The sequence below is a fragment of the Myotis brandtii genome, unplaced genomic scaffold (genome assembly GCF_000412655.1).
Source record: "Myotis brandtii unplaced genomic scaffold, ASM41265v1 scaffold14, whole genome shotgun sequence".
In the NCBI taxonomy this organism is placed as follows: Eukaryota; Metazoa; Chordata; class Mammalia; order Chiroptera; family Vespertilionidae; genus Myotis; species Myotis brandtii.
This window is the reverse complement of record NW_005354999.1, coordinates 2,073,199-2,083,710: the sequence shown is the minus strand read 5'-3', so window position 1 is coordinate 2,083,710 and position 10,512 is coordinate 2,073,199. Positions and strand designations below refer to the sequence as shown.

The following is a 10,512-nucleotide window of genomic DNA, read 5'->3' as shown; positions in this document are numbered from 1 at the left end:
TCTTTCTTTCTTTCTTTCTTTCTTTCTTTCTTTCTCTGTTTTTTTCTCTCTCTCTCTCTTTCTCTCTCTCTCTCTCTCCCCTCACCTGAGGATATTTTCCCATTTTTAGAGAGAGAGGAAAGACAGAGAGAAATATTGATGTGAGAGAAACACATCGATTGGATGCCTCATGCGCCCCAACCAGGGTCCGGGCCTGGGAGGAACCTGCAACTGAGGTATGGTGCCCTTGATCAGAATTGACCCCAGGACCCTTCAGTCCGCAGGTGTACACTCTATCCACTAAGCCAAACCGGCTAGGGCCTTTCTTTCTTTCTTTTTAAATCTTCCTCTGATTGACTTCTTTCACTAAGCATAATTTCTCAAGGTCCAAGGTCCATTTATTTAATTGCAAATGACTAGATTTTATTTTTTTAAATGGCTAGATGGTATTATATTGTGTATATACATATATATGTATTTATAATATCACAATTTTTTATCCATTTAATCATTGATGGACACTTAGGTTGTTTTCATGTCTTGGGAGTGCATATATCTTTTTGAGTTAGTGTTATCATTTTCTTCTAATAAATACCCAGAAGTGGAATTGCTGGATGATAAAGTAGTTGTATGTTTAATTTTTAAGAAAATTCTACACAGTTTTTTTATAGTAGCTGCACAAATTTACATTCTCACCAACAGTACAGAAAGGTTCCCTTTTCTCCACATAGTTGCAAAGTTATACTGAAAGTGTATTAACATATTTGTTTTGGTAACATGCTCTTCACATTATTAACACAAAAGTCATTATTGCTAAATACTTCCCTCTTAGAGCATTTTTTTGCTACATTCCATGAATTTGGTATATGTCCATTTTCATTTGTCTCAAAGTATTTTTTATTTTTCTTTGGATTGATTCTTTGACCCATTGTTGTTTAGTCTTTTCATATCTATGAATTTTCCACTTTTCTTTGTGTAATTGATTTCTAGTTTTATACCACTTTGGTTGGTCATGTTTGATATTAATTTAGCTTTCTTATGTTGATGATGGTGGGGTACCTTAAAAAAAATCCCTGCCTCTTTTTCAGGAGCAGGAGAACCAGTGCTTACTTCAGTACAGGACACAAGGCAGTCAAGTTCTCTTCATTAATCCTATACACATTACAATTCTTTTGATGCTCCCTTCACTTTGGAGTGTGTTCCAGAGTGGACCTAGATTAAGAGAGCATGCAGATTGGGGCCCTGGATGTTTTTTCACATACCACCCATCATACAGACATGATTCTTTGGGTAGTCATCATTTTGATGAATAAAAGGATAGGCTGAAGGGATGAAGATCCCACATGCCCTCCAAAGTAGGTACCTGGCATTCTTATATTTAGAAATTAGAAGGTAAGTAATAAAATAATAAATCATTGATTTTTTTCTCTTCCTCAGCTGCTTTCTTACCATCATAAAAATACATATTGGCTACTTCTTAGAACTGAATTTCTCAAAGCCATTCTGCACTTAATGACTAATAATTAGAAAAAAGGTCTTCTCAACAGCAAGATATTTTATTCAGACTCATTCTCCGTTTTCCCCACACACAAACACACCTTAAATTGCTCAAAAGCATAACAATTCTCTCTTCTGAGAGATTATCATGAATTTTTTAGGTTTTTCTATAAATCTCTTCATGTGTTTGCAACTCCCAATCATTCCTTTTGAGGTTCAGAAATTTATACTGAAAGTGTATTAATATATTTGTTTTGGTAACATGCTCTTCACATTATTAACACAAATGGTGCTCTGAATCCTGCAGCGAGAGCTCCTTGATGTTGTGGATAATAATGAATCAGCTGTGATTGTTGCTCCAACATCCTCAGGCAAAACCTATGCTTCCTACTACTGCATGGAGAAAGTGCTAAAGGAGAGCGATGAAGGGGTGGTTGTGTATGTCTCACCAACAAAGGTAGTGCTCAAGTGACTTCAATTTGCTCTTTCATTCTTGAATCCCCTCTTTTAAAATAATACATGTAGTCATGTGATAAATCTGTTCCACTTTTTATTTATTCATTTTCCAGTTTTGATATACTAGAGGCCTGGTGCACAAATTTGTGCATGAGTGGGGTCTGGCTGACCCACCCCGATTGGGGCCGATCAGGCTGGGCAGGCTGAGAGGATGGGCCGGGAGGTTGGCAGGCTGGCCCCGCCCACAATCGGGGTTACGGGGTAATAGGGTGTGCAGTGCGCGTCAAAGCAAACTTGTTCTGGTTGTTCTGGTGTTTCGGTAGCTTGGCTTTTCTATATATAGATAATTGACATACAACATAATGATTTGACATATGTACACATTGTGAAATGATTATAGCAATAAGTTTAGTTAACATCCATCATCTCAAATAGTTACATTTTTTCTTATGATATAAACTTTTAAGATCTACTCTCTTAACAACTTTGTAATATACAATACAATATTTTTAACTATAGTCCCCATGCTGTACATTACATCCCCAGGACTTATTTATCTTTCATCTGAAAGTTTGTACCTTTTGACCACCTTCACCCATTTCATATAGCCTCCACCCCTGCCTCTGGCAACTAAATCCTGTTCTCTGTTTCCATGATTTAATTTATTTTAACCTGCATTTTCTCTTTTTAGTTTCGGAGGTCAAATAGTACTTTCCTTAGCACCATCATGAGGAAAAAGTCTGGTCTTGTGATCTTGTCATTCAGCTTGAATTGAGAGAAGTACCCATACTTTGCTGGGCACTGTTGAGTCACTTAAGAACCTACTAGTGCCTCTGCAGAATTTATGGGATGTATCTAATCAGCTGTTGGGCCTTAGTGACTACCCCATTTCTCAAGTCAGGTTGTTTTGTCATATTTCTTTTATGTCTAGAACTCATCATGTTGAACTTGAAAATAGAAGGTATGATTTTTGTCATTCAGGAGGTTTTATTTATAGAAAGTATAAGTTTACATATCCTCATTCACCACCTTTTGTTTTAAATATGATTACAATTAAGAAAGGCAAATCTAGTTGAGATAACTTTAATTCTATGGATTAATGTGAATTCAGACTCTGTTTTATTTTCTAGAAAAATGTGTAGTATTGAGTGACTTGTGGTCAGCCTCAAATTAATCAATATATTAGTTGAAATTAGCATTTTAGTTTTTTAATTTTTAATTTTATGTTTTGAGAAGAAGAGAGAGAGAGAGAGAGAGAGAGAGAGAGAGAGAGAGAGAGAGAGAAGGAGAGAGAGAGAGAGAGAGAGAGAGATTGAGAGAGGAGAGAGAAGAGAGAAAGGAAGAAAGAGAAACATTGATGTGAGGTAGAAAGATTGATCAGTTGCCTTCCACACGTGCCCCAAATGGGAATCAAACTCACAACCTAGATATGTGTCCTGATAGGTAATCAAACCTGAAACCTTTTAATGGACATAATGATGCTTCAACCAAGTTAGCCACCTGGCTTGGATTAGCACTTTATTATTTTTTTTGTAGCTTTTTTGTTTTTCATGTTTATGAAAACAATAAGTATTCATTGTTGGAATGTAATACAGCATATCAAGAAAAATTAAGCTGGCCCAGCCAGTATGGCTCAGTGGTTGAGTGTTAACCTATAAACCAGGAGATCATAGTTCTATTCCTGATCAGGGCACATGCCAGGGTTTGTGGGCTTGATCCCCAATAAGGGGCTTGCAGGAGACAACCGATTAATGATTCTCTCTTATCATTGATGTTTCTATCTCGCTTTCCTCTTCTGAAATCAATAAAAATATATTTATATATAAAAAAAGAAAAGTTAAGCTGACTAGAAGTGGAATTGGTACTCTTCAAAAAGTTTAAATCTATTTTTATTCCCACTGGCAGTACATAGTAGTACACATTCTCTTGTCTTTTAATCATTTAAAAAGTTTTTGCCATACTGATAGATGAAAACTTTTATCTCATGTTTAAATTCGCATTTTTGTGATTTGGGCATCTTTATGTGTGATTTGGGGGTATTGAAATGTCTTTATTCATAAACCAATTGTAAATGTATTTGCCCATTTTTCTTTTTTTGGGGGGAAAGGTAATGTCTTTTTATTAATTTACTATAATCCCAGTGTACGAAAATTCGTGCACTAGAGGGGTTCTCTCAGCCCGGCCTTCACCCTCTCGCAGTCTGGGAGCCCTCAGGGGTGGCCCACTGATGGCTTAGGCCCCTCCCTGCGGACATCCCTGTGGGAGCACACTGACCACCAGGGGGCAGCTCTGGCCCTGCCCCTCCCCCCATCACCCCTCCACCGCTGCTGGTTGCCTCCGCCCCCCGCTCGCCGGCCCTGCTCCCCACCGACCAGTCATTCTGCCATTCAGTTGATTTGCATATTAAGCTTTTATTATATAGGATCAGAATTTTGTATAGTTAGTATACGATTTCTCTTTAGATTATAATAAATATACTTTTATTTGTCATTTTGTCTTTTTATTATATTATGATTACATTAATTATAATAATATTTTGTTAATATTTTTGTATAGTCATATCTATCAATATTTTCATTTAGCTTTTTCATGTGTGCTCAAGCATATAAAATATATGAAGTTCTTATTTTCTATTATTTTTATGCTTATGTTTTAAAATTTACAGGTTAATCTATGTGTAATTTTGTTTTTTGGTGTAAAGTGTGAAATAGAAAGATGTTCGTAGGTTTCCACACACTCAGATTCTACTGACCAGGCTACATGGTTGATACAGAGCATGGTTCTACTTGTTCATATTTATATTCAAACTTAACATGTCTGGGGGAAATCCCCAAATATAAAAACCATAAAGTTACCTTGACTATCCCTCACTTGACCTTTTCCCTATAGCAGCCTCACAATTGTCTCTAAATCTTGGCCATTCAGATATTAGCTGATTTGTGTGTGTGTGTTTTTTTTCTTCCTGATGTCTGAGCAACATTTCCTCTTTATTTTTTCCTTCTGATGAAGCCATTTTTCCCCATTTTACTTTATGTTGGGGTTTATCAGTGAGGTTCACATGTTTAGTAAAGTATCTCAAAAAAAGCACATTAGTGTATTTAGAGTAGACGAGTAAAAAAAGCAGTTATTAAGCTTCCTGCACTCATAGCAGGACATATTTTTATACAGTTCCTCTTGTTACCTGTTTTACCTGTACTTTAAGTAATGAATCTCTGTCCTTGTCAACTAGGCCCTTGTTAATCAAGTGGCAGCAACTGTTCAGAATCGTTACATGAAAAATCTGCCTAATGGTGAAACTCTATGTGGTATTTTTACAAGGGAATATCGTCATGATGCCCTAAACTGTCAGGTAGGACATATTAATTAATGGTTTTGTTCTCAAATTATATAATAGTACTTATATGTCTTTTTCACTAGAAATTCACAAGGCCTTATGGAAAGAATTCAGTTGAATATACAAGGTGAAATGGCTTTAGGGAAAATTTAATATTGTTACAGTCCAAAGAGTGGATAATAGGAGGACACTTACATTTTGATTTCAGATTTTAGTTATAGTTCATAGCATCATCTTGGTTTATAACTTAATTAAAAATGATTTGAAGAACCAATGTTATAAAAAATTAACCAACACCAATTTCCAGTTAGAATTACTTTTTCTTGGTAAGTAGGGTTCTCTTACTTTTCTTGATGAGTAGGATACTTATTGTAATTTTTGTTGTTGTTAATCCTCACCTGAGGATATTTTTCCATTTATTTTTTAGAGAGAGTGGAAGGGAGGGTGAGAGACAGAGAGAGGGAAACATGGATGTGAGAGAGACACATCCATTGGTTGCCTCCCGCATGCTCCCCGACCAGGGCTGGGAATGGAACCTGCAACAGAGGTATGCCCTTGACCAGAATTGAATTTGGGACCCTTCAGTCTGAGGGCTGATGCTCTATCCCCTGAGCTAAACCTGCTAGTGCTCATTGTAATTTTTTAAATGTTGTATTATGGATAAAAAATTGGGTGTTAAGCAAATCATAGACATTTTGTTTCTGATTTATTGAACTCATAGATAAACAACCTAGACTAAACAAAAAGTGAAAACATGATTATAGAACATTGCATGGCAGAAATGGATATGTGTTACCCAGATCACCTTTTAAGGAAGGACTTGCTGTCCAGATGGGGGAGTGTGTTCAAAACAAATGCCAGCTGTCAGTTCCCCCAGTTCTGCCTCCATAGTTCATATCTGTGAGTGAGCTAGGCGGGGGTATACTAGTAAACACCAGGCCATTTTGGCTTCCTGTAGAACTGCTCTGACAGCCAAAATTCACTCCAGAACTCTGAGCCAGGTTGGTTAAGATTTCATCAGGCCTGTTTTGAAGTTTAGCTTCTCCCTCTCCCCCATCCCCCTTCCCCCCACTAACATAGTTGTTGGTTCTTCATAAACATTTTTCATCCTAAACTGTGTATTAGGGTCAGATTTTGAGGAAACAAACATGTGACAATTAACTTTCTATTTTATGACTTTGACTACTCATAAGTAAGAATTTGAATTTCAAATCTGATATTTTACCAGTTTGATCTGTAAAATTGCAATTTCATAAGGTTCCAACTAATATATCACAGTTTTACTCCAATACTCTCAGAAGCAATATCCTATTTATCAGCTGGTACATTCAGGAGTTATAACTCTATCTTTTATATCTTTATAACTATGTGTATGCATAGGAAATGCTCTAAATGTTTGTTTATGCAGTGTTCTTACTTTTAGGTACTTGTTACAGTGCCTGCCTGCCTTGAAATTTTGCTGTTAGCTCCTCATCGCCAAAGATGGGTGAAAAGGATCAGATATGTTATATTTGATGAGGTAGGTTTGGTATTATTTTTCTGGGTTAATTTCCTAGTGTACAACAGCATACTAGTATAATGAAGATCTCTGGTACTTTAGGATATTTGTCCCTTTGTCTACATGCACTTCCTTCTGAATGATTTTCCTAGTGAATCATAACCAATCTTTTGGCTCCATTTTCCTGTTGTAACTCAATAGGGTATATTGGTGTATGCTGCAGAGCTCTGTATGGGAGAGGAACCTGTCATTGGTGACTACTATTTCAGAGAAGCAGAAATAACCACTATCGCATAAATTTTGGACAGAGATGTCAACATTCAATTTTTAATCCCTAAAGCAAAGAAGTTGGCCTCTAACAATGATGCTACTTATATGTTATCAGTCATGGTCCCAACTGAAAACAGGTGGCACACTTAAAATATAATTCAAGAAGAGTATTTTCCAAAGGTGTGCATGAGGGAACGAATAAGATTAGTACAGTCATTCAGAGCTAGTAGCTTATCCACAAGACAGCCCTAGCTGGTTTGGCTCACTGGATAGAGCGTAAGCCTGCAGCCTAAAGGGGCCCAGTCAAGGGCATGTACCTTGGTTGCAGGCACATCCCCGTAGGAGGTGTGCAGGAGGCAGCTGATCAATGTTTCTCATCGATGTTTCTAACTCTCTATCCCTCTTCCTTCCTCTCTGTAAAAAATCAATAAAATATATTTAAAAAAATAAAAGGACAAGGCAAAGCAGCAGTTACTGAGACTGAAAAGGAGATTCGGATGGAGTTGGCCACATGTAAGGACCAATTACCTTAGTTGAGGGATACAGCTGGCTCAAGGTAATCTTTCAGGAAGGGAGCCAATAGAATGAAGACCTCATTCTTATTCTCCTCCCTTCTTCTGACCACTTGCCAAGGGTCTTCATTGGCCAAATACAATGGAAGTGGAGAACATTGAAGCCCTTTTGAAGTAGTCTCTATAGGTTGCCAGAGAGAGCAGGGTAAAAAACAATGGAAATTTACAGGGGCAAATAGAAAATATTTTAAAAAATTTTATAGTATTATTATTAGATATATTTATTCAGCGCTGGCCAGTTTGGTTTAGTGGAGAGAGCTTCGGCCTGCGGACTGAAGGGTCCCAGGTTCAATTCTGATCAAGGGCACATGCCCGGGTTGTGGGCTCAATCCCCAGCAGGGGGTGTGCAGGCAGCTGATCCTCTCTGAAATCAATAAAAATATTTTTTAAAAAGAAATATTTATTCAAAGAAACTTAACACATTATGTATATTTATCTTTTTGTTAATCGTCACCCGAGGATTTTTTTTTATTGATTGTTAGAGAGAGTGGGAGGGAGGGAGAGAGAGAAGGGGGATAGAGAGAGAAAAACATCGATGTGAAAGAGACACATAGATTGGTTGCTCCCACAGGCACCTGTTCCAATTGGGCTGGGGGTCAAACCTGCATGCAACCCAGGTACATGCCCTTGACCAGGAATCGAACTCAGAAGCCTTTGGTGTGTGGGCCAGTACTCTAACCACTGCGCAACACCAACTAGGGTGAAACTTAAAATATTATAAAAGATATATTCCATTGCTTCAAGGAAATTTCAATTTAAAGGGGGAAAATATATCTATATTTAACTTTTCCTGTCATAAATTTGGAGCTACCAAGCAGGCTGTGCTTTTGATTTATTTGATACTGATTTTTTGGTTAATCTATATGTATTGCATCTTAAAGGCCTTGAGTATCCCTGCTCAGAAAATGTACAAAAATTTTATCTTAGTAATCTAGAACCTTGAGTTGTACTTTAACCTCAAAGCTATGAAATATGACATTTTTATATAAGGGTAAAGCTGAAAAGTTTTGAAGGCTAATATTTATTCTGGTAGGGTCAGGAAAATGTGCTATTTAGTACAAAGCACAAAGTTCATATTCAGCAAAATGATATATTATTTGACCAGGGAAAAACCAAATGGGCAAAAATGGGAACTTTTTAAAACAATTATGTGGCTCTGATGGTGAGTCCTTTCCAGTTGATTTTATCTGTTTAAAGAAGACCACATTTGAGAATCTAAACTGAGTCTAGTTGAATTTGTTTTATTTGGTCAAAAGACATTTATTTACATATTCAGCAAATACTTAAGGAGTGCCTCCACAATGCTAGGCACTATTGGTGCTGGGGATGCCCCCATCTAAGGTCATAAGAGTAATTGACAAATGGAAATTAAACAATTAAGTGCACAGATGACTATACAACCCATATTGGTACACGTTGGGAAGAAAAAGAGGGGCTTTTATGATTTTGATAATGGCAGGGAGGGGGTAGGAGGACAGCTCTGGAGTGGGCAGTCAGAAAAGTCTTTCTAATATAGTGACATTAAGCTGAACTTTATACAGGTTGAATAGAGGGAATAAGAGCATTTTAAGCAGAAGGAGCAATATATGTGAAAGCCCTAGAGTAGGGACGTTCTGTTCAAGGAATAAAGAACAGGACAGTATGTCTGGAGCAAATTTGGCAGAAGATGGGAAAGAGTGGCTTGAGATGAGGCTCAAGAGGCAAGCCGGGGCCAAAGTATGCTTGGCATTATACACCTTGTTAAGGACTTTATATTTTGTTCCATATGTAATGGGAAGATATTGATGGAGGTCAATTAGGGACATGGCCTAACTCACTTATCTTTTAGACACATCATTTTGGCTGTGATGTGAAGAATGTAGGGGGCATGAAGGGAGAAGCTAGGAAGGTAGTCAGGAGGATAGTGTAGTGCAGCTGAGGAATGACGGTGACTTGATTGGTTGTAGGCATGGGGAGAAATGCATAATACCAAATAAATTTTTGAAGGTAAGATAAAGTGGAATTATTGATGAATTGGTTATGGGGATTTGGGAAAATTCATGTGTCAAGATTTTCTATTGCCTGAATTTCCCAATATGTATATAAATTCAGCATGGTTGATGAAATGTGATAGGAAACTATGTAGGGAATCAGCCTGCCGTGCCTTATTTTCATAAACTATTTTTAAATGAACTTTTTAATGGAGAAATTTTTGTCTTTAATAGGTCCATTGTCTTGGTGGAGAGATTGGAGCAGAAGTTTGGGAACATCTCCTTGTCATGATTCGATGTCCCTTTCTGGCTCTTTCGGCTACAATAAGCAACCCTGAACATCTCACTGAGTAGGCATTAGGTTTCCATTTGAATAGAATGGCTATCTATTTTGAACGTTTGAATATCATATTTTCTATATGGGTTCTGAAATGTTTCATAACTTTCTGGTGAATTTGTTAGGTTATCTGTGGATTTTCAAGGAAAGAGTCTACTAGCACCTCCTGGCAGGTGCTGAGCAAGGCCACACTCTATAAGGGAAAATCAAGGACTCTCCCAACAAGATCTGCAACTGAGTACAAAATTTCTCCTTGCCTCAAAAATGTTCCCCAGAAGTAACTGATTTAGGTCCCCCTTTTTTTCCTTTACCAAAAATAAAATGGAATAATGACACACTCTCTCACTGACCTTGAGATTTCTTATATTGTCCCACTTTGTGGATGTTAGAAAGATAGCAAAGCCTTATTAGTTGAAAGCTCCATATGATTTTGTCATTGGGCTATATTTTTGCCCACTAATAATAACAATTAGAGTAAAGACTCCAATGTACCAGGTACTGTTCTAAGTGCTTTGCATGTATCAATTTATTTTAAATGCCTACAACACTTATGATTTACTACTTCCATTATTACTATTAAATAGAATTTAGAATTTCAA

General features: G+C 37.1%; 1 protein-coding gene across 4 annotated transcripts in view; it reads left to right on the top strand.

The window, feature by feature from the left end:
* Window positions 1–10,512, top strand: part of LOC102257980 (probable ATP-dependent RNA helicase DDX60) — a 98,671-nt gene that overhangs the window by 36,812 nt on the left and 51,347 nt on the right. For all 4 annotated transcript variants that reach the window (XM_014535223.1, XM_014535221.1, XM_014535220.1 and 1 more), the window contains 4 exons: window positions 1,784–1,933; window positions 5,162–5,281; window positions 6,690–6,785; window positions 9,811–9,926. In XM_014535223.1, coding sequence (XP_014390709.1) covers window positions 1,784–1,933; window positions 5,162–5,281; window positions 6,690–6,785; window positions 9,811–9,926 — 482 coding nt within the window. The remainder of the gene's footprint in view (window positions 1–1,783; window positions 1,934–5,161; window positions 5,282–6,689; window positions 6,786–9,810; window positions 9,927–10,512) is intronic.